Below are 25,341 nucleotides of genomic sequence, written 5' to 3'. Positions count from 1 at the left end.
TAAATGTTTTTCATATTAAAAAAAATATTTCACTAAATATTAAATAAAGTTGAGATTGAAAGTTCACTCTTGGCCATGGAAACAGCAGTTGGCAAAACAATCTTATCACAAGGTCCATTAGTAGCTGTTTGGGAGGTTTTGATCATATCACATGACCTTCATCAGCAGATGAAGTTTGACCACTTGTCATGAAATATTAGATGTTCAAATGTTGAAATTGTCGATGTTTTGCTGCTGCTGTCTAAAGTATTGAGAAAAATACAAATTTGAACATCTACAAGGCCATGACAACTTGGCAAACTTCATCTGCTGATGAAGATCATGTTATATGATCGAAGGCACCAGAACAGCTACTATTAGACCTTATGTGATAGTTTTGGCAATAAATAAAGAGTCTATTGGAACTAGAATAGTGATATAATCTGTAACTACGCAGCTTTAGAATAATTATTTTTATCAAATACAAAATAGTGTTTGGGTCTAAAATGTAATCTGCTTTAAAAAGGGACCTAGTTGACCTGCTACATTGTCTCAATGGACATCTCTAAAATAATCCAGCCTCTTTCCATCATCTGCAATCTTTTATTTCACTTTACAAAAAACTCTTGCCACACATAAAAATGAAATATCAAACATCACAGATGTGGCGTGGATTTATGCAACATTACCAGAACACTTAGACAAATAGGACTTTTTAAAGACAGATTGTACAAGGGAGATAAATGTATTTACACATGTATACACAAAATCATACACAGAAAAGACACTATTTGACATATTTACAACAGTCACAAAGACAGCAACAGCACAATACAGAGCATTCTCAAACGTTAGACTTCCACAGTGAACAAACAGGAACAGTGTTTTTCTGGAATGAATTTAACTTCAGACTGTAAAGAGAGACTTTGGCTCCAGTTTAACACCACGGCCTGTAGACGAGAACTTCAGTATGGCATGTGTATCAAAACTAGTACAGTAAAATGCATTGGTCTTTATTACATTCACTTTGTTTTAACTTAGTCTTCATAAGCTGTTTGGGTCCATATATATTCTCATTTTGCATCATTTCAAAAGGAAAAATGTATTTAAATATACAGGATCTCCTTAAAAATAGGTGAAAATATAGAATTTTAAAGAAGAGATTTTTTCTTTGATTAATCCTCTGCATGGTATATCAACATATTCTGATTGGCAGTTGAACAAGAAACTTCTACTGTACATGATATTGAATAACAGCTAACAACCATGCAAGTATTTCGATCAGAACGGATGTCAACAAGGCGTTTACAATGTACAATTGTCCTTTCTTTGAGAGCAACTAACAACATCAACACTTTATAGTAGCTGCGAAACATTACAGGCATATCAGCTGGTTTGTTGGCTTTTATGGGTTCAAAATTATACATATTATTCTCTTTACTCAAGTTCAAAGTATTAACCAATACCTACCAAAACGGGCCAGTGTTCCATGAAACATGCTGTGGATATTCATGGTCCGCAGAAATTGTAATGATGTTAATGACACCATGATCTTCCTCCAGCACCAAGATAACAACCAACATTTCATTAAAATCAAATCTCAAGGGCAGTTTGCTGTTTACTAAGCCCGTTCCAGCTCCCCAGAGGATAAATTCTATTTTGTTCATTACACAACCTTTCCTCTAGTGCCTCTCTCTGGCCGATTGCTCAGTTTTGCAAACAGCATAGCTAACTAGAGAATGTAATATCTAAAGATTGTGGTTGGATTGCTGTCTGCTGAAAAGCTGACGCTGAGCTGCATTGCTGGATGGACAGCGAGGAGCTAAACTGCATTGCTTGAAAAGCTGGAAGCTGGACTGTATTGCTTCATGTATAGATGGGAGCTGAATAGCATTGCTTGATAAATGGCTGGGAGCTAATCTGCATTGCTGGTTTAACTTTGCGTGAAGGAGTATGAAGAGTTGGAATAATAGGAAAAGGATGAAAGGGGTCAAATATAGTGTAAGCAATGAAAGGTGTTAAAATTAGAGTTATAGTGTAAAGACTTATATGAGCTTAAGTGTATGTTGATGTGTCATTCAAGTGTCTTAGTTGGAATAAGAGTAAACCATGAGCTGAGGTCTAAGCCCTAGAAGGAGTTGAGTTGTGTGTGTGAAGAAAAAAAAAAAAGCATTCAGATTTTTATTTTGAAAGTCTTCAGCGCTCATAAAGCCTGCCGTAATCTCTTGTTACCTTTTTGGGGCTTTTATTTTGAAGATTCAGCCTACTCCAGAGCCCCCGGATTTAAAAAACATGGATGAATGGGCGTACAGATAGGTAGATGAAAGCTTGGGGCGCAGAGAGACATATAGTAGATGGATGGGTAACACTGCAGCTACAGGAGGAAAGAGAGAGATGAGATGGATGACAGCATGAAGCTGAAACTAATCGTCCGACTGCAGGACTAAATCATTTTTGCCCTCAGACCTGAATGTCTGCTCAGAGTTGACAGTGGAAGTAGCTGAATGCTTTTTCAGTCTGACACTCATTCATTTTTCTTCTGCTCAATCAATACAGTGTGCACTATTAGGTAAACACTTCTAAAGACAGAATTGAACATACTATTGTTGGCTTTTGTGTGTGACTGACAAGTAAAACCAACAATGCCTGCAACACAACAAAATTTTCAAAAGAACTACCACCAATAATAGCCCTTAATGAGTTCAGTTTTGAGGCTGTTGGTATCTTAAGAAACATCAGCTACATCTCAACCAATCGTCATATTTCCATTGAATTATGCTCAAATCAGATGTTCACTAATCTGAAATCACCTCATTTTCCTGACCCTCTGAAATGGAGACAGAGATGAATCCTCATCTTTGGCATCATGTGATAAAATGAAACAAAGTACAGTACAGTAGAGAGATTGGTCAAATCCAGATTTAGCTGAATTATTACATATAAGACAGACACTTGAGCCAGCATGGTATGATGAGGTACAGTATAATGTTTAAAGGGAGTACTAGAACAGTTTAGGTCAGGATACTGTAGGTTTTGAAGACCAGCGTGAGGGATCCAACAAGGTTTTGCCCAAATCAAAAAGTTTTCAAGTCCATAAGATTGGAAATATCTTTTATTTTATTTTATTTTTTTTTTACAGCAAATTCTATGACGATTGCCTGAAAAGCTGCACTGACATCATGACTATCAGTTGTTGTATCCATCAGTCTTCTATTAATTTTGATAGCTGCTGTTTCAGTTCCACTTGATGACAATTATTGAAATTTTAGTATATTAAAAGGTATCTTCAAATGGTTAATCATAACCATACTTCCTCATGTGTTTATCATGACATTGACCAATTAGCAGATTTAAAAGTCCTTACACCCTCAGACTGTAATCTTCCTAAGGCAACAACCAACAGTATGTACAAAATATATATTCTTAGAGAGGTATTGTTCATGCTTTTCTTCCTTAAAAGATGACTTTTGTCAGTGTGGTACAAATTAACATGATGTTTTCAATAAGTTTATGTCAAGAAGGAACTTTTTGGCAATGAAAGCTCTTAAAATGTCTTTCATGACCAGCTAGCGTTGCAGATTCATGTCTGACCTTTAGTGGAAAGCAGGTTAATGGAACAAAGAAGACAGTGAGCTGTAGAGTGAGTGTCCGGCAGATGAGCCGTTTGGTAAAGTTAGACATCAAAGTCATCCATGTGTCCCTGGTAGAACATTACATCAGGTGCTCCATGCTAACAGTTTAGAACATACTCGAACTGATTGTATACTCTATGCTAATATATAAGGATTTGCATTACTACTGTGTACAAGTAGCATTATCAGGGAAGTTATTGTAGAAAATAAGTAGCAGCCCCAAAGCTTAAAAGTAATTGTGAACAATATGTGGTCCTATATCTGGCAGTTTTCCTTAATTTACATGAAATACTAAAAATCAGGCAGTGTTTTCAACCAGCAGCAGCTACTTTCATAAAGCAGACTGAAGAAATTAGGTTTCTCCTGAAATAGTTGCATAAATATAAACTTTGCTGCATTACTTAAATTGACTTTTAATATTTCATTTTAGAAGTTTAGTAATGTAGACGTCAAACACAAAATAAAATCCATTAACAATCTTTTGTAACTAATACAGTACTCTAGTGCTTGTGGCCTGCTATCAACAAGTCACCCAATATGTGCTGTTCTTGCGTCCTTCCTCTTTAAATTCCTGCGTCACCTTGTCCTATTTCTACTTTTGTCACATAGACCCCTGCTGCTCCTATTGTTCATGGTCATATTAATGCAACCTTCATGGCAGCATATTACCCAGAACTTGTTTCGTGGACAAACATGGCAAACACATTAAAGCGCAAGTAAAATGCTTCTTCTCAATCAACTTTGTTATCGAGCTGCAGTAATTAGGTTTGTAACCTATTTGCAACTACTGAAAACTAGCTGTGAGTTCTGTCTGGTGAACAAATTTCGCTTTCCATTTATCAATAAGTAGTCATTTCATAAATAGCGCTGTAATGTGATCTTGTGTTTAGTGTTTTGGTGAGGGGGCTCAGAATTTCTGATGACAAGAAGAGATGGAAGAGGTTTTACGGCTCTGTTGCATATTTTTTTTTGGACAGGGCGAACATTTTGGCGAAACTGTCTTCATCAGGGCTCCACCTTCTTTTAGTCTTGATAGATTTCTTTACAAGCCAGCACCTTATCAACCCGGTATGCAGTTTCACCCCAATTCTTCTTGTGAAGTTGTCCCAGTATTTGGTAAAAACCCCAAGCAACCTTGAGGACTGGAGTATAAATACACCCCTTTTTTGAGGAGGACTGCAAGGCTTAGTTGGCCTGTTCCATGTTAGCATGGAGCTCCGGCGCCAGCACTCTTCTACCAACACATGGATGATTTCACTGTCTAATTTCTTGTGACTTAATGGCGAACACAACAATCTACCAAAAACTCCTTTAACAGGAAGCTGCATTGTGAAGGCAGCTCTCACTGGTCCAGCTCACCCACAGAGAATGAAAATGTGCCTGAGCTGTTCCATGTCCTGTTGGGTCCAGTCTTGCCCGGTCCAGTATCAGCATCAGTCACTGGGGTCCTGGCAGTGGGAGCAGTGGCTCATGTCTTCAGAGTAGAGCTCTACCTGGATGGTGATGCTGTAGAAACCAAACTTGGTGTGGAGCAGATCAGTGGCCTCCTGCAGCACAGACTGAGCGTCAGCACCCTCCTCTGATGTGAAATAAGAAGTAGAAATTACACAGTCAGTCTGTTTTACTAGATAATGTTATACTACTTTTCTATAATTTCTCTATTCTTGGCTTCACACACATTTAAAGCATGAGAATAACTTAGTGCCGGAAGAGAATTGAAATGCAGAATGCAATCTGCGTGAAATTAATGCTCAGACAGGATGAAGATGACACTGATACAGTTGAAAGCTCACTAGAGTCACATGGTAATTTCACCCAAATGCACATTTTGTGGTGCCTTGGCATTTCTATAGAATACAGGTTAGTTGAAGCTTAAATCTTTAATGGGTTTTTTTTTTTTGTTCCTTTTATAAATCATTATCATATCCATCTGTATGCTGTAATGTGGCAAACTGTGCTCGTCTTGTTGATCAGGTTTGTCGGGTCGCACCTGTTCAGTTAACAGTGCCAGTGTGGACTAATTTAATCTCTGGTAAACAATATATTTGGTTACCTTGTAGGTCAATAACATTTTCACTGCAGTCCAGTAACAACAAGGTAAAACAATTTAACAGTGTCAGTGCTAACTTCATTGTCAAGTCAATTTTATTTATATAGCACAAAATCACAAATTTGCTTTTACAATCTTTACCACGTTCAAAACCCTCTCAGACCCTCAATTTCCCGAGCAGTTTCATCCACTGCTCCAGTTAGTGTAGGTCATAGATCGGTATGTTACGTTACCTATAGCCAGGTGAACAGACACCAGTGCCTGGCCCAGAGTCAGAGCCCAGAGGTGCAGGCAGTGCATCGACTTCACAGCCTTCACAGACAGCAGTACCTCCTTCACAGAGTTAAACTCTATTCCTTTAGGAGACCCTGAAAAACAATAAGCCACAAGTGAATACTCAATAACTCACATAATACTGTATGTCTGCGAATTTGTTCCTCGTATGCAAAGCAGGAGGCACTGACTGAGGTTTGTAGCACCAAATAGCACATTTTCATTTCTTTTCAGGTAACCTGTAATGCAGTGTAATTTATTTAACTGACCTACAAGTTCACATTTAAGTAGACATATTCAGTACAAGTGCCACTGCTGCCAGTAATGTGAACAAAGCCATGACTGAAGTACATGAAGTGTACATGAAAATTATATAAAATGAATTCTTCTTTAACCCATCACGTTGCTCATTGACACCATAGGCCTGTTTCTGTCCTTACTAAATGTTTTAAAAGATGTCTCAGGCGCTATTTTTGAGAGGGTCATCTTGAGGAAGTTTAATGATGTGCAAAGAGAATTTTAAAATGTCCCAAATCTCTTACGACATCCCCAGGACGTGACCATCTGTGCGCTTGTTCTTTGTTCTGCATAAACTTAAAAGTTGAAACAGCCAACTGAGTTATCACCAGTGATGTGTTCGCAAAAGCACAGAGGTCTGTGTATTTATTTAGCAAAATCCCAGGGCTAGTTTTAATCCAAGTACACATTATGGAGCATGTGTATGTAATTTGACATGAGCCCTGGCATCTACAGACGTCTATGGAGATTTAGTCAGCCAAGGCATGATGGCCTTCATTACATTAAAAGTATGTTTTAACTCTGCTCATGAATGCACAGAACACGACAGCCGTAAGCATCATGTGATGTTGAAAATAACTGTGTGCTGGTCATAAATACCACTTCAGCTCATGAGCCATTGTAAAGGAATAGTTCAACATTTTGGGTAATGTATATTTGCTTTCTTGCCGAGAGTTAGGTGAGAAGATCAATGCCACTTTCATGTGTGTCTGTTAAATATGAAGCTACCGCTAGCAGCTGGTTAGCTTATTTTAGCATCAAGACTGGAAACAGGGGTAAAAGGCTAGGCTGGCTCTGTCCACAGTTTTAAAAAAATCACCTACCAGCACCTCTAACGCTCACTGTTTAACATGTTGTAGCTTTAATTTTTACAAATAATTTGTGGTTTTTCACAGGGGTTATATGCTGGACTATTTCTTTGTTAATAATAATGTGTTAATAAGTGAGCTTTGGGGGACTTGTAGGTGGATTTTGTTACCTTTGGACAGAGCCAGGCTAGCTGTTTCCCCTGTTTCCAGTCTTTTCTGCTAAAATAAGCTAACCAGCTGCAGGCTAGTGGACAGGTATGAGAGTGAAATTGATCTTCTCATCTAACTTTCGGCAAGAAAGGAAATAAGTTTATTTCCCAAATGTCTAACTATTCTATTAAGGACAGAGCTGGAGCTCGGGGATTAGCTCTTTAGATTATTTTTCCATAAAGACTGGGAGTAGGGGAAACAGCTAGCCTGGCTCTTTTCAAAGTTCAAAAATACGCCTACCTTTAACGCCTTTAAAACCACAAATTCTCTTTTTTACATTTCTGTTTGTGTACAGATTAAACAAACAACATACAACATGTTAATTAGTGCGCTTCAGAGATGTTGGTAGGTTAGCTGTTTTCACCTGTTTCCAGCCTTTATGCTAAACTAAGCTAAGCCCCTCCTGCCTTCAACCTCTTTTAAAGTTAGAGTTATAACAATTCACTACATTTTTCTGCAAACGTCTTCAATGTTGAGAGATTATATTAGTTTGTTGTAAGTAAGTAGTTTTGCTGTGGTGGTGCTATGGACTTTCTAATTTTGACATTTTAATCTTCGCATCTCCATCAGGTCATTAGTATGTTGTCACCCAAATAAAATCTCCAAGTGAAGTACCTTCCATGAGTATCCTAAAGACATCTCTGAGGATGGTGATGGTGGTGCAGAGCACAAAGACAGAGAACAGGAACGTACAGATGGGATCTGCAACTTTATACTCAGGCTGAAAGAGAGAAAAGAGGTTATGGAGACTTTTAAGAGTGAGTAAAGGGACATCAGATGGTGTTTTCCACAGTTATAAGCCATTAAAGTGCTCAGGGCAAAGAAAGGGGAACAGCTTGCATGATGGCTGAAATATTTAACCCTTTCTTCCATAATAGACAAGATTCAGAATAAATAAAAGCATTCATGCTTTCTTCTCCCATTTCTGTGCATGTTAAACTATAGATTTTAATGACACCATGATGCTTTACAAATAACCCACAAAAGTATAAAGTATTAAGTATTTTAAGATGTATTAAACGGAATATTCAGTTAAAATACAAAAAAAAGACTATTTTGATGCTGAAAGTTTAAAAATGAATTCCCAATGTCAGTGAATTTTATAGAAAAGCTCCTACAGCAGTATTTAGACCATAAACTAGCCAAGTTCTGTTGAAAACCAGGATTATAACAACAAGAATGATACTATACTTGTTATTCAAGTCAAACTGCATCATACAGGATGACTGGATCATATTTAATTTTTATTAAAGCGCCAACATCATCAAGCTGACATTTCAGTCTCACCCTAACATGAATGTGTTCTATATCTGACCCGAAAGTAGATGATGATCGCTGCCACCATGACGCCGACACTCTGCAGCAGGTCTCCGACCACGTGGATGAAGGCGGCCCGGACGCTCGCGTTGCCATGGCCACTGAGGAGCGAGTGGGAGTGGCCGTGAGCGACGGGACTCTGACTGTCCTCGTCTATCTGGTGATAACCGCTGCCGTGGGCGTGGAAAGTGGTCGAATGATGGAGGATGTAGGCCATGCTACAGAAAGAAAGAGGTACTTTAATTGTTGAACAGCTGCATTCATGTTAAGCTTTTTATTACATTTCCTGAGAAGAGAACAATTTATAAAGATGCAGGTTTGAGAGTCAAACAGAAATTTCCCCACTAAGAAAGGAATGAAAACAAAACCAGAGACACAAAGTAGTTTGTACAGCGGAAAGTAAAACATGGATGTCAAACTCAGCATTGTATTGTCACCCACAAACCAAAAATCCAATCTTGCAAGGGCATTTTAAAATGCGATCACAAAATTACTGATATTTTGGTTTTAATTCCAATTAATTTCCTGTTCCTGACAACAGATGCTTTTATTGTCAACAAATACAGACATATGAAAGGGATGTTTATCACTGAGTTGTAGGGCTGAAGGCTTTCCATGACCTTAAAAGTATTACTGACCGTGAATATATCACTCATTTCCCAGGTTTGATTTAAATAGCGGTGGTATTCAGATATTTTATGTAAAGTAAAAGTACAAAAGTATTGCATCACACTTGACTTAGTTTAGCAGCTGGTAAAGATGGGGCTAATTTGAATTACTTTATATACTGCTGGCCAACTTAACCTATAATAATATATCATAAGTTATTATGATTTTATATTTTTTATTAATAATCTAAATCTGCAAAGTTTCGATTACGTAACATAAAATGGAAATACTCAAGTAAAGTACAAGTACCACAACATTGTACTTAAGTACAGTACTTGAGTAAATGTACTTAGTTACATTCCACCACTGGATTTAAACACAGCCCTGAGGATAATATACTGTAATCATAAAATACTGTTTATTCTGTTTTGCAAATATGTTGATACATCTGTTGAATGCCTCCCCGCACTCCCTGAGGTTTGAAGAAGGCATCTTTGTTTGTACATATTGTCTTCAGTATGTGAACACACAAGCACACAACACAGACACATTGTACATAACAAAAATCCCAGACTTCCTCAGGGATTTCTTCTGGAAAATGATACTGATGATGATATTGGCAAGAATTCCTGGTGAAATATCAGGATCTTAATTCCCAGTTTTCCTTACTGAATTTCCAAGAAATATTTACCCTGTTGAAGCTGAGGTGAACATAGATTTCAAGTAGAATTTTTAGTTGTATCATGAAGTGTGCCACTTTAAATAAAATGTTATTGTAACGACATAATGTACTATATTAACACCCATTATGCTGAGAACCACTCACATTATATTGACAATGACGGCACACCCGGAGGTGACTAACATTACATGGCCATCAATCTCATAGTCGTTGCGTACAATCCTCTCGATGGCTAAATAGACCAGAGCCCCCGTGACAATCCAGATGGAAATGACTGAGATGAACGCCCCGAGGATCTCTGTGGAGAGAAGAGAGGCAGGAATCTTAATCACTTTAATATAGACCTGCAGTTCATCACACTAATTACAAAACAGCACACCGCAACAACACCGCAGCAGGACATGAAGTTAAATAACAGAGCACATCCCTCAGAGGCAGAGCTTCAACATCAAACTAGTGTCAGACACACAAGACTCAATAGAGACCCAGAAATTCGACGCATGTAGCATCAGTGTCGTGTTGCGTTAACACTCACAGCTTGGAATGCAGTTTAATAACAGCTTATTTTATGAGTGACTCATCACTATACATATACTTAAGAAATGCATTAAACTTATTGTTTTTCTGGAGAACGGCAACTTTGTCTTTGTAGATGAGACAGGCAGCAGTCACATTAACCTCCACATAACATACCCAATTGTCCCCCTCTCTTGAAATCATCTGTGCTCAGGTCAAATTCTCTTCTGGGTTCATAAAGAGACATTTGGGTGTTAGATACGCTGCGGTATATCAGTGCACAGTTTAGGCGCAGCTTGCTAAATGTTAAATTAAAAGCCAGTTTTTATGCTCAGATGTTACGGCCTTGCTAAAGAATTAAATGGTTACTCTAAAATATAAGACTGGTGGAAAATCAGAATGGAGAAAAAAAATGAAAATTAATTGAATGATAAATTCTAAATATTTGGGGGGGCCTTATGAAATTGTCTCACGGACTGGATCTGGTATTTTGAGACCCCTGGTCTTTTACATCAAATACAAACAGAGCTATTAGACATGTTGATGACACCAGCTTCATGTGAAGAAAGTAACAGATAATGCAGTTTGAACATTACTACACTTATGAAACTCACTGCCTGAAGTTTTATGTGATAACTCCACAATGAAAAGAACAGGTTCAAGATTTTAACCAAGGACTGTTTCTACCACCCTATTAGTCAGTGATTCTTACATTTATATATCAATAAATAAATATACTGAATTGTTCATCTAGTCATCTCCATATCCTCTTTCCTCACTCCATCCATCCACTCAGAGGTATCCGATCTCTTGTGCTCACCTGATCTGTGCCAACCAAAGTTCATGGTTTTGGTGGGCGGTCTGGAGGAGATCCACAGGGAGAACAGGCTTACCATCATACTGCCAAAATCTGTCAGGAGGTGGGCTGCATCAGTCATGATGGCCAGGCTGTGGGCCAGGTAGCCTCCTGGAGGAAACCAGAAAATAACCAATTGTGAGAAATATTACTGTTGGCCTCATTCTGACCAATTACATCTGTGAACTAATGTCTAAACAGCTGTTGCATTTTTAGCACAATTTCCAGATACACCCAAGAGCAAACACATTCTTCAGTTTGGTGATGTTCTGTGTTAACTGAATTAGTTAGTGATCTAGTGAATATGGTTTATGGAAGGAAAAATTACTTTAAAAAGTTGCTGATGAGGAGTGTGTCACCAACTGTGAAAACACCCTCTGAGCACCCTCAACCTTTAATTACATCTATCTTAGCCAGTTAAAGGTTTACGAAACCTGTAATTTTATGCAGCTACAAACTGATATATATTAATACTTTAGATCCTCTTTATTTTTTTGATTTTTTTTTTTACCAGAGTAATGCCTCGGGTAAAGACGTGATATTATTTTATATCATCATAAACATCTGGGCAATCAGCCAATGAATGTGAGTTATATGAGAAATATTCTCTTGGCCATAAAAAGTTTGAAGCTTTGTTCTTTGTAGTTTCTTTGTCTTAGAGAGAAATGTGCAGTCACTCAAGTTTTCAGCATTGCAGTATTTCCATTATGATAATATCAATGTCTTCGTGAAAGGGTTTTCACTGTTGTATGATATATTTTGAAACAATTTGTTATAGGAATGAATGAATAGTTTTTATTTTTGTGTCTGGTCACTTACATGACCCATCCTTCATGGAGTTACTCAGACACATTAATCAATAATAAACCAAACATTCTGGTATGTAAACCCACCAAACCCACCAGCATCTAACAGCAGGATATACTGAATTCATACAATATGAATAGCCGACCAATGATGTCCCAGGAGATATCCAACAATGGGAATTAAATAGATATATACACACAGCCTCACAAGTATAAACATAATATACAAATTTAAACAAACATTACATGAACAAAACAAAATCTACATATGCATTTGTTGGAGTCAGTTAAAACATTGTATATATGATTCAGTTCATGAATAAATAAGTTGTTTTTTTCCTCCTATTCCATGCTTTAGAAATATATTTAGAAAACACAAGAACATTATCAAAATGGTATTTAATTCCAGCTTCATCCTCAGTTCTAACCAAATCTTAATCTGGAATGTCAACTTTTTTAAACAATGATTGTCGCAAATCATGAAGAACAGTAGAGAATCAAATTCATTTCACTTTCCACCTCATTCAGTTCACAGTATTCACTGATTCTTTCATTTTCCACCACACCGTTGTATCTTCCGGTTTAAATATGTTGTGGCAGCATACAGTACCACATCTTATCTGTGCACAGAGAGCTCTCTTTTGTTTGTTTTTGATTGTTGCAGTCCAGCAATGCAAATATGAGTGATTGTCCAAGAAACAGATCACTGTTTTACAACCAGCTGTAACCTGCACAGTTAGCTTGCAGTTAAAACACCCCATGTATGGAAGTTTATTTATGACAAAAATATTAAACAAGCACAAAAAAAAAAAAATTCCATCACCAATCAATCTGGAGATCGAGATTTGAGAGTGTGCAGTGACAGAATCAGTGCACAGAACAGTTTTTGTTTACAAAGTACTCATTTTGGGTGCATTTCGCCAAAATCTGTTCACACATTTTTCTACAACCGTTTTGGAGGATTTTGAGAGGGCGCATGCTAACAATTTTTGGCTAACACACCTCAAATGCAACGCATCAAAACCCGGTTATTAGGGTCAGCCTGTCAACAAGGGAACACAGTGGAAATTAGTCTGATGGTACTTAGAAAGCGGGATCTTTACAAACTGCCAAAATTGAAATAGTGAGCAAAGGAAGCTCTACTGATCGCTCAAATCTTGTCACACAGTTCCTTCTTGTGTCCTCAAAACACAGAATCTCATAATTCTGCCCTTGTTTTGTTCTCAAAAGTTGATTTGCTCATTACTCCCTGTGGACTGACAGGCTGATAAGTGCTTAAAATTGTTGTGTGCTCTCTAAATAGTTCTGTCATTAATGAACCTCTATACCATACAGACCATTTTCTACAAAACATGCTTATGTCTGATGTAAGCTCTGCTGTGGTGAAACATTTGACAGAAAATGGTGCAAATCCAGACACACTAAACATCTATCACTTATGTGCCAGTGGCAGCCACTTTCCTGGAGATCCCAAAGCTTCCTCTGACAGCCAAGTGATTGTCGACATCGCCCACTATTACTACTCTTGATGTCCATGAGGGAAGGCTGTCAGTACAGCTAAACACCTTCTGGAAATAAGGAGTCTGCTGCAGCTACAACGCTTGAATCGGTAGCAACTGTCATCTGGAAAATCACACGTTTGTCCAGCTGCCCAACAACCATTGATACCACATGCTCTTTTGATCACAGTTGATGGAAGAGGAAATTTGTTTGCATCATCATTCTCTAAGTCAAATGTTAGTTTGTTTAATACCTCATTTATAAGCTTACATTACTAAAAAAATTCATAGCACACATCATATAGTAGTGTAGTAGTATCAAATAGATAAACTTTATGTAAAGATAGATTTTGTTATTAAATAGTGCTATAATTGATTGTATGAGTTGACCCTCTTTTATTCCTCATTTTTAGAAAATGGCCAAAAGAAATACATGACCTTCTGTTCTCTTTCATTCCTGAGGTTTGAGCTTCTAAACATTTACCTATGACCTCGCCAATCATGAAGACGAGGCAGACGACTGAAGCGATGTAGAGTTTCTTCTTGGCCAGCAGCTTGTCCACACTGTCCTCACACACCAAGGCTTTGGTACCATGGCAGTGGGCACCGACGGGTCGTTTCAGCTCGATGGCACCAGCCATGCCTCCATTCTTAAAAGGGAAGTCGGGATAATGCTCTTTGGAGTCCGGAAATGAGCTGCAGGGACACAGAAGGTTTGTGTTCATGAAGACAGAGATGGTCCATCCCTTCTATTGATACAGTTCTTAAAGCCCCTACTGTATATCTGGATTTGAAAATCTCTCAGTATGTTGATTCCTAGTGGTAGTATCAAAAAAGACAATGTGGATGACATCAATGCACGCCATTTTGGATTTACTTGTATTAGTCTGGTAGTCAGCTACATAACTTGTTAAAATAAAGTACAACCAAAAGAAAGCAGAACAAACTGAGATGCGGCTGTTTCCTGTGCTAATCGGTAGAGTATGGTGTTTGGGAACTTTTGGGCATCATTTGGCCAACATGACTATTAATACATGGTGATATCATCTTGGGCTACCTCATGTCAGACAGATTCAACTTCAGCTCAGAACTACAGTATGTATTAGGCTTTGAGTGAATAAATGTTGCTGCAGAGCACAGTAATGTTTGGAAGAGCTACAGTAAGTGGAAACAGATCTTCTCCCGACAAAGTGGATTACAATCAAAGTTCACTAAAGTGGAAGAATGATGAGACGGGTCAGCCACTAAAGAACCAGGTGAAATCGATTAATGCTGACAGAGTACTTTTTTCTTTTTACCCAGAAGATTAATTTCAGTACATTTGCTGGTACACAGTAAACATATATTTTGTAATTTGCAGGTCAAAAAGCATTTGTTGTCGTAGGGGGTGCTGTATGGAGGTATGTGGACCCAAAAGTAGATGACGAGGAAGCGGTCTCAGGGTGAAGTAGCCAGATAACTACCGTGTTTATTGTGGGGTGGAATGCAGGCAAGAACAGGCAGAGGTGAGCAGACAGGTAATGAGCAGACAAAATCCAAAATCCAAACAAGGTCCACCGGAGAACAAAGAATCCAAGATAAACTCACAGACAAGGGCTCGGCAAGGAACAACACCATGTGTACAACAATGATCCAACACAGAACAAAGAAAAGACCAAGACTAAATACCCTACGGGAGGTGAGATAACAAGACACAGGTGCCAACAATCAAGGGAGGGCCAACAATCAAAACTGGAGGGAAAACACAGACAGGAAGTAAAAACACAAGACACACAAGGGAAGAAGAATACTACCAAAATAAAACAGGAAGTGATAACACCAAAACTACCACATTTGTAGGTTAATATCGGGCTAAATTTGTTAGAAAAGTACCCTTTGTAGACATGAAGGTTACAGTTAACCGTTGTTTCACCATCACTTAATTGCATTGCTATGTTTTAGTGTCAAGCAGGCCCTAACTATACATTAAAATATAGTCGTAGAAATGCTGCTGAAAGAACGGTTAACATATGCAAAACTTCCCTTTATCAACCAGTTATAGCCCAGTTTTTCTCTAGATGTCTGGATGCCTTTTGACCTAAAACTACTCAATTAAATGCTTACTGGACATTTCCCAGACATTAAATTAAAATCTCCTTAGCTGACAAAGAAAGCAAAACAAGATTAATATTCTAAAGCCATGCTAGTGGCGCTGTGAGGCTGCACTTAGGCAGTGTGTGAGTGGTGTTAAATGCTAACATGTTCACAATGACAATGCTGATGTTAAGCAGGTGTAATGTTTACCATGTTCACCATCTTAGTTTAGCATGCTAGCATTTGCTATTCAGCACTAAACACAAATTGCAGCTAAAGCTGAAGGGAATATCATTACTTTTGCAGGTATTTGGTTGTAACCAAAGAACTGGACAAATTATAATTTTGATCTGATGATGGCGCTAGATGAAAATTAGATAAAAATAGATATTTCAGTCACGACCAAAGTGGTGGACCAACAGACAGATCGACATTGCCCTCCCATTCAGCCATTCAGATTAAGGTCTTCCCAATTACAATTACTATATTATTGATTGATTCTTTTGTAAAGTATGTTCTCAATCAAACAGCATCATATCTGACTTTTGAGGGATGTTTTTAATGTTGCTGTTGGTTTACTGTTCAACCTGGGAATTACACATGTAGATATACTTCACCTCTGACAATACATACATCGAGCTGGATTTTAATCAGCGCAAAACAACAAAACAAAACGCTGACTTCTGCATTTTCCTCACACACACATAGAGATACGCACACACACACACACACACATACACACCCAGGTTGCTGTTCTTCTCATGTGCAGTGAGAGAGCTGTGATGATGTGGCTAATGAGGTGGAAAAAACTAATTTGGGCTCACTTGAGATAACCACACACACACACACACACACACACACACACTTTGTCACACACTTCACGTAGGAGATTGCCAGTGTTTCATGATTAGCCTTTCATCAAACGCACGCACATACATGCACATGTCTTACGGATGTCCAAGTTGAAAGGAAGCAGCCAAGTGGAAAACAGATTATGTTCAATTATAACACTGGGACATAAGACCAAACACACGTACATAAGCACAACACACACACACACACACGTAGCCTGCATACATACAAAACATATACACACTCGAGCACTCTGAAGCCTTATGCAGAAAAAACAGGCTAATAGTCTTTAAAACATCCGTACAAAATATCCTCAGCCAAGTACAGACAATGCAAACAACAATGAACAAACACACACACACACACACAGTAACAAAGACACACACATTTCATGGCAAAAATATATCTCTATCTATATCTTGTTCGCACAAGTTATTATCTTGTGTTTAGAAGTTAAAAATATATAGAATCTTATGGGACTTCAGTGTTATTAAAGTGAATTTGTCCTGGTTTGAAGCCAACGCTTTCCTGACAAATATCTGCAATATCCTCAAACATCCTAAAGTTAAAAATAGCTGACTATGTGCTTGCAAAGACATTTTCCACACTTCTCCTTTCGATTTCCGTCATCTTAAAATGGTTGTAACACATATTCAGCAAAGTGTAAGAAATGGGTCAAATGTGTAAATGTGAGTTTACCTACTATTTAATTGCATGTGGTCTAATTAGTTTAAAGGGGTAATAAGTAAAGGTTGTACCGTCCCATAGTGCAGTGGGGTGCTAGACTCAAAAATCAATATACTTTTCCTGACAAAACTTTCTACCTGCTGGAGTTGTAAAATACGCCAGCAGTGCTTTTAAATTTGCACTAATTAGCAATCAGGACTCGGGAGTGATGTAATGTCATGTTACTGCACCTCAAACAGAGAGGGCGTGGAGACATTTAAACACAGTTGATCGAAGACAAATGCTAATCATGGCAACAGTCATTGCTCTTCAAACCAGTCAGATTTCTCCTGAACAGAGCATCACACTGTAGTTTTGTCGTTCACAGTCCTACTGTACGATTTGCTGCATTGCAAAACAAAGCTGGTATGATGCTGGTGGACAAAATGAATTATCACATATGAAATCAATATGAAATCAATCAACACAAGAGGAAAATGTGATAGTGACAGTTTGTTTGCTATTTTGCCGATTGATTGTAAATACATTAACGCAAAAGATCGAGACATGAGGGGATTGTTTTGCTTTTTTCCTGACTTGTTTTTGATAAATACAGACATAATGTATAGTTTTTCACATTTGAATACATACATTTCTCCAAAATGTTCAACAAAACAAGCAAATGCTCCTTCTTTGACCATAAACTAAGTAAGTAAGTAAGATAATCCACTCGGATGTGTGCATTTAAGGATTTTTACACCCTTCAGTGGCTCTGCTTGGCGTTTGGTGCCTGTCATCGTGGATCTGTCATCTCTTGACGACCAACAGTTAGTGTGAACTGCTGAATAAACCTCTTTGATGAGCACTTTAAAGGTAATAAAGAGCTTCACAGTTATTGTTATTGCCTTATGGATCATATTTAATCTCAAATGTGGTTTGAACATTTCTGCAGCAATCATCCTGCCTACACCAATATAATACGAGACATTACAATTTAGTTTGTATTAGCTGCTGCATTAAGTTTTTGGTTGGCAAAATGACAACACTGAGCACATGTTGGATCTCCTAAATATTAGAGTTCATCTGTTAGTCAATATCCCACAGGCCAGGTGTACAGTGTGTTTACTGACACTCAGCGTCAGCAGTGCAGGGACCTGAGGGAATATTCAGTGATCTGTGAAATTATAGGATACGAAGAGACCTCAGAAGAGCTGTATACTGAAAAAATAACCATCAAGCATTTAATTACAGCTGCAGTCTGCTATATGAGAGCAGCGGTACAATATTTTCTGTAACTGACATAACAATTCTTGCAGGAAGAAAGGATCGCTGCAGAGCAGAAATTAACAATGTCTTGTCTTTGGTCCAGATGCTTTAGTAGACAAGTCCAGGGGCGTACATATAGACAGTTGCACTGGGGCCACAGAGAGTAGGCCCCCCAGCAATGTGTTCAGCAGAAGCAGAGGTCTTAGGTATATTTCTGAGGTGGCAGTAAATCCCAGTTTTCACATTAAAATAATATTGGTGCCATTTGCTATAAATCCCCTCGAAAAGGCAAACACATCCCCGTTATGGTTTTCTTTTTCTTTTTTTGTGGTAAAATAGTATCTAGTATAAATCTATTACAAAATGACATGCTTATTCTACACGAACTATAAAAACTATAAATAAATTATGAAAAACAATTATTTTCTGTGGTATTTTTGTCATATACAGATATACAATGATGATTGCTGCGTAATATGTTGATGTTGTCCAATGTCAAGTCTCTATTTGATCATGTGACGAAACAATATGATATACAGAAGCTAGTTTAGGCGGGTTCTGATAGCATGGTTCTGATAGCTTTCTCTTTGACCTTTCTACTTTCCCAATACAATAGCCTAAGTAAGTCATTCAACTGTAAAATCCAACACATCGTTGATAAAATATATATATATACGCCTAATGGTGTGTGTGTGTGAGTGTGTATGTGTGTGTGTCCTTCATAACTAGTAACTAGCGTGCCCTGGGGCCCGTCGAAACTACCTTACGCCACTGGACAAGTCAAAGTGATGATGTTAATGATGTTAACTATGATTATTTTATTATTACTGTTGTTATTTAAGCTCTTGATGTTTTGGTGGCCTGATAATCAGACTGAATCGCTGTTTTTATTGCATTTCATTGTTCAGTCTGACACGGTGTTCATGTTAGCACATAGATGGGATGTTAGCCGTCCATCTATGTGATTGTCAGTTGACTACTGATTTAAGAGTTGTTATTTCTGTAAGTCGACTTAAATCCTATTTGTACAGTATGTGTCTTTTTACATTGTCTTGTGTTTCTTTTATATCTTATCTTAAAGGAATATTTAACCATTTTGGGAAATACACTTATTTGCTTTCTTGCTGAGAGTTAGACGAGAAGATCAATACTACTCTCCCATCTGTACGATAAATATGAAGCTACAGCCAGCAGCCGCCTAGCTTAGCTTAGCATAGAGACTGGTAACAGGGGGAAACAACTAACCTGGCTCTGCACAACGGTAACAAAATCCACCTACCAGCACCTTTTAAAGTTCACAAATTAACAAGTTATAGCTCATTTGTTTAATCCGGTTGTGTAAAAATGACAATTTGGGGTTTTCTGGGGTGTCATGTGTGGGACTCTTTCTTGGCCAGGAGCAGTAACTTCCAGGAGTCCTCTAGTGGCCTGGCAATCTATCAATCTATCTATTATGAGAACAACACCAGACTATCATTTCATTCATTCGTTGTGAAAGATTCTATTTTAACCCAAACCATGATCTTTTCCTAAATCTAACCAAGTAGTTTTGTTGCCTAAACCTAACCAAACTGTGACTGAACACTGAAAATGATAAGTCAACTAAATCTGAAAATAATAAGGCACAATTGTCAAAATTTGCCTCCCACAGGAACTGAACCTTGGGCCTGTGTTTGACCCATTCATCCACCATAACCTCCTTCCATTTGTGGACTTTGTCGCTCTTTATACTATGTCACCTGACTTCCTAAAGCCTTTCTGGCAGAAAGGCCTGAAGATAACTAACTAACTTCTCCCAATATCGGTGCCTTCCAGCTGGTTGGTGCGCGCTGTCCAATTGGGTTGCTCTGCGCTGTCGACAGAGTCGCGCTCGATGTCGACTGGGTGGCGGCGCAGGATGACTGGATAGGTGGTGTCTGGTAACTCTATAGGTGGTGTGCAGTTGGGGTTTTGAAATAAATGGCTCTCCATAGAAATCTCACGGTGACAACAAGACTCCAGGAGGTCACTGTGCCCGGCCAAGAAATAGTCCAGGACATAACCCACATAAAACCACAATGTGTCATTGGGGAGAGCCAGTTATGTGATTGGCTGTTTTTATTTAATATCGGATCTCTATATACAAAGACCTGTACAGCTGCCTTCATCAATATCACCCATTCTTGTTTTTTCTGTCGCTGTGTTTCTGGCTCTGCCACGGGAAGATGTTGTTGCCCGTTCTTAATCCCGCCCACAAAGCTCTGATTGGTTCGGTTACCGGGGTAACAGCCGTCAATGAGAACAACAGCAGATCTATTAGAATCGCTGAAGGAATCTGAGATGTGGGCAGAAACTCAAATGTTTGGAACCAGGCTCGATGTCTCTCTGTCAGTCATTGGTCCAGATTGAAATATCTCAACAACTATCGAATGGATTGTCATGAAATGTTGTATTGATGCTCCCCAGAGGATGAATCCTAATTACTTTGGTGGTCCCCTGACTTTTCATCTAGAGCCACCAGGTCAACATTTCAAGTTGTCTAATACTGTGTTTCATGACAATACCTGCTAAAATAATTACCTTCCCATCAGCCTCAGCTGTACTTTGTGTTTAGTGCTAATCAGCTAATGTTAGCATGCTCACATGCTAAACTAAGATGGTGAACTTGGTACGTGTCAATAACTATTGTCTCTGGAAAACCTTCATTGAGCAGGCTAACATAATTTGAATTATGATTTGGTATTATAAATAAGTTAATAGACCATTTTAACTACATTTATTTGGAAAAATCTATTTAGAATTCATGAGGAGCATTAAGTTACACTTATCTTCAGTACATTAGGGTAGAAGTTATGAGCCACCAGAGACCAGGCTGGTGACCAAAGTCCATGAAAAATCTGACTGGCTTCACTGATTATTATAAGGGGAATTTTCTGGAAGCTGGAGCAGCATCTCCTGCCAAACACCCATTAACTCTCAGCCAATTATCCTGCCTTTGTGTGCTGCCAGAAATATCATAATCACCAGTGAGCAAACAATCCAGCAAATAGGCCTTGGTGAAGTGGAGAGAGATGGGTAAGGAGGCGCAACCAAAGTACCTGGCCAGAATCAAACCAGTGGTGTTGTGATTACAGTGTATGGTGTGCGTCTTAACCACTAGACCACCAAACGTCAAATGTATTATCACTAAAATGATGAATCGATGAATCTGCAGATGAATCAATAATGAAAATAACCATTAGTTGCAGCCCTAGATTAAACCTTTTCTCATGAGCTGCAGTATGTGCTGCAACAGGACAGTCAGGAGGATGCCAATCAATTAAGCACTCATGTACGCACCTACACAGTCCCGAGAAGATGTCTGAAGACAAAATAAGTGAAAACGCCTGTTTGTTAAAAAAGTTGGGACTACTTTCTGATGAGACTCTTTAATGAGTAACTTAACTAAAGGATTTATTGATGGTTAATAAACCATTTAGTAATGTTTTATAGATCACTTATAAGCCAGGTTGGCTGCCAGGTTGTTGTCGGCCCCCAGCATGACACATGGATTTGTGTTTTTTTAGATGTGCAACAATTATGCTATTAATCAATGAGTAAATCAACAAAATGTAGAAATTGATTAATCATTTTTCAAGCAACAATTTCCAAAACTCCTGTTTCCAGCTTCTCAAACATGAATATTTTCTGGTTTTCTTTCTCGGTTACGGTCTGTTGGTCAGGGACACAACGAGACATTTGAAGATGCCACTTTGGTCTCTGGGAACTTGTGATGGGCATTTGTTGTTTTTTTGTTTTTTTTACAATTTGCTGACATTTTATAGACCAAATGATTAATTGTTTAATCAAGGAAATAATCAGTTGATAAATGAATAATGAAATGAATTGGTCAGTTGCAGCCCTGGTCTGTTTTAGATCTTTGGTTCATCATGAAGACCCCTTCAAGTGACTGGTCGACCACTGCAGAGCATCTGGACCAACTTATTTACAAATGCAGGCTTGATGGATTAATAACAACCCTTTGTTAATGACTTATTCACATTTATAATGGATAACATAAACTTTTGCTGATGGCTTGACAATGAGAAACTCCTGAAACTCCTTTATTAATGACATTATTGTCATGTGACTATGGCTGCATCTAATGATTATTTTCATTATGAGTTCGTAGACCGATTATTTTCTTGATTAATCGATTAATAATTTTTTCTGTAAAATGTTAGAAAATACTGAAAAATGCCCATTATAGTTTACCAGAGCCATATGTGACGTATTATAATTACATGTTTCGTCTGAGCAACAGTCTAAAAACAGATCCTCATAGTGTGAAGCTGGAAACAGAGAATATCTTGCATTTCTGTCTTAATAATTTATCAAAATAGTTTCTGGTTGCCAATTAATTTTCTTTTGATTGACTATTTGATTAATCAACTAACCCTTTTAGGTCTACACTTGACTATGAATGACTCAAAAGCCAAAGGGACTCAGGACACAACCTGAGTTGTTCTTATTAACGGCTCATAACTGATCTATAAGGCATTAGTAAATGATTTATTAAACATTAATAAAGCCATTAGTTCCACCTTATAAACCCTTTGTAAGGGAGGCCTCATCAGAAAGTGGTACCCAAAAAAACTGTCAATGTCTTTTTGAATTCTGAAAAACTATTATATAGATGATCTTATCTATATGTTTTTGGGCCTACATGTAAAAAAAGGAGCGATGTCACTGTCATTGCTGCCAGCTGGGAAAAATGCTGAAGATGAGACACACACACACACACACACACACACACGATCAAATGGTGCATGAAATCTCAAATGTGTTGCCATTTGCACACACCTCTCTCTCTCCCTCACACACAAACACGCGGGAATAAACACACATCACCACTCATCTCTCTCTGAATAACAATTTCTTTCATTTGTAGAAAATGATTTTTGTCTGCATGAGCGGGATTTGTCAGAGGCCTAAGCGTCTGCAGGCACAGCCTGGCGGTGGAAATGGCCGTGTCCAGAACGCGTCCTCCTCGCGCTCTCCTGCTTGTAAAGCGTAACATTTCTGTCAGGTCGCATCTTTTTAAACGTGGCGCTTTGGACTCTTAAAAAAGTGACAAACAGCCGATGTGGGAACGTGAAAGAGTGTATCAGTCACGTCCAACAAGTCTGTAGCGTATTATTGATGAGATGAAAACAGACGCATCAGGAATCCTACTGACGATCCAGTTTGATGCTATAAAATGTGACGACTGAGAAATAATTTCCCTCGATTAGATACAATTTTTTCCCCACGTGTATTTTATATTATTTCCAGTGTTAAACTCAGTGTTCAGAGGGGTGTGTTTCTGCAGCAGCTGGTCTTCTGTTGAACAAACAAAGCTGAAGGGCATCTGCTGCAGACTTTTTGCGGTGTCTTGTGCAGAAAAAAACACATTATTTATTTGCGAAAAATAAAGCATGGCGAAAAACCTGCCCAAAATCATAAATGTAATTATTCCATTTTTTTATTTGATATGATTTTTTTTAAAAATTCTAACTTAATGGCCAGTTTTCTTTATATGTTTTTATAATTATAGTTCCAAAATGTACACGTATTATTTAGTACATATTTTTAATAACCAAGATTTATATCTATCTAATCTTCTCGAAAGAACATATTATTTTTAAGAACATATTATTATTTTATGGTATTTTAGGCCAAGGAGTTTATTTAATTTTTTCTGTATGACTTTGCCAAATATTGTCTCATATAAATACATTAAAGATAATAAACCACTCTGGATTTATTCGTGGTACCTGCAGGTACAAACACCTACATGCATTTACTTTGTTCGCGTTTCTTTCAGTCCCACGCAGACTGGATGTGCAGGGAGCTGCTTCCTGCCTCCCTAATGACAGATGATGAGATTTTAGCATCGCTCAGTGAACTGGCCCCGGGGCCATTTGTCATAGGCTGTCCAGAAACAAGCCAAGCATGGAAATGAATTTGTTCATTCACATAAAACAGCCCGCGAGAGCGGCAGCCTGCTTAACATGCACCACAGTAACAACTGCCCCCGCTGCTACACACAAGCTTTACAACATACAGCAACAAGGGGGGCTTTTCCTGCAGAATCAGGATGTGCAGATTGCAAAATATTCACTTTTGTACTTAAAGCTGCTGATTTCCCTCACAGGAATCACCGAGAAACAGGCGTGCTGCCTTCTTATTGGCCACTTTCTTTAAACTTGAGTTGTTGTTTATTTCTTTTTATATACATTTGTTTGTTGTTTTTTTTAAATCGCATGCCAAATTTAACATCGGGTAACTTATTCCCACATGCAGCAGTGTTATACTCCATGCAGCTGCAGTCACATGAAACATATGTTCCCACCTTTGTAGTTTCAGAGAATACGTTTTCGCATTCTTCTCGTGTATCAGTTGAGATTTCTCCGAATTTGCAGCGTTATTATCCATTTATTCAGCCTGCAGTCAGTCGGTGTCCCGTCGGAGAAAAAAGAAGTAAAGGTGATTTTTTTTTTTTTTTTTTTTTTTAATGTCTTTGAAAGATGCTGCAGGAGTTGCCGGTGATACTCGGCAGGTCCGGTTCCCTGATCTTCACTCGACGCGGGGAAAAGTCAGCCGAGACCTCATTTCTGTGAGCAGCGAGACTTCAGAACAAACGGATAAATTCCTTCATTGCGGTGTTGAGAGGCAGGAGGAGGAAACCACGTGCGGGTTTTTTTTTTTTTTTTTTCTGAGGGAGGTTTTAATTAGGCTCGAGTTGTAGCCTCGAACATAGAGCTGCAGCAGAGTAGCCTACTCAGCGCTGCAGCTGCTGTCAGTGGACAGGGCAAACAGGCAGTAAAGCCTGGCTGATCACCCGGCACAAGCAGGACCTCCGGTTGGTGAATCCTAATGGGACAAGCATCACTATGAACGAAGATCAATTCATTTACAGAAACACATCAGCCTGTGTGTGTGTGTGTGT

The 25,341-nt window shown here is 38.4% G+C and overlaps 1 protein-coding gene across 1 annotated transcript; it reads right to left on the bottom strand.

Annotated features, from left to right (window-relative positions):
• Window positions 1–568: 568 nt before the first annotated feature.
• On the bottom strand, window positions 569–25,341 carry slc30a2 (solute carrier family 30 member 2). Its single transcript, XM_044169011.1, has 8 exons — window positions 24,745–25,341; window positions 14,020–14,231; window positions 11,195–11,341; window positions 10,003–10,156; window positions 8,566–8,785; window positions 7,866–7,971; window positions 5,895–6,029; window positions 569–5,190 (listed from the first exon to the last, which is right to left on the bottom strand). The coding sequence occupies exons 1-8, from the start codon at window positions 24,825–24,827 to the stop codon at window positions 5,045–5,047; spliced, it is 1,203 nt and encodes a 400-aa protein (XP_044024946.1). The 5' UTR covers window positions 24,828–25,341; the 3' UTR covers window positions 569–5,044.

This window comes from Siniperca chuatsi, linkage group LG16 (genome assembly GCF_020085105.1).
Source record: "Siniperca chuatsi isolate FFG_IHB_CAS linkage group LG16, ASM2008510v1, whole genome shotgun sequence".
Lineage (NCBI taxonomy): Eukaryota > Metazoa > Chordata > Actinopteri > Centrarchiformes > Sinipercidae > Siniperca > Siniperca chuatsi.
The sequence above is the reverse complement of the archived record's forward strand: the minus strand, read 5'-3'. Positions and strand labels throughout refer to the sequence as shown.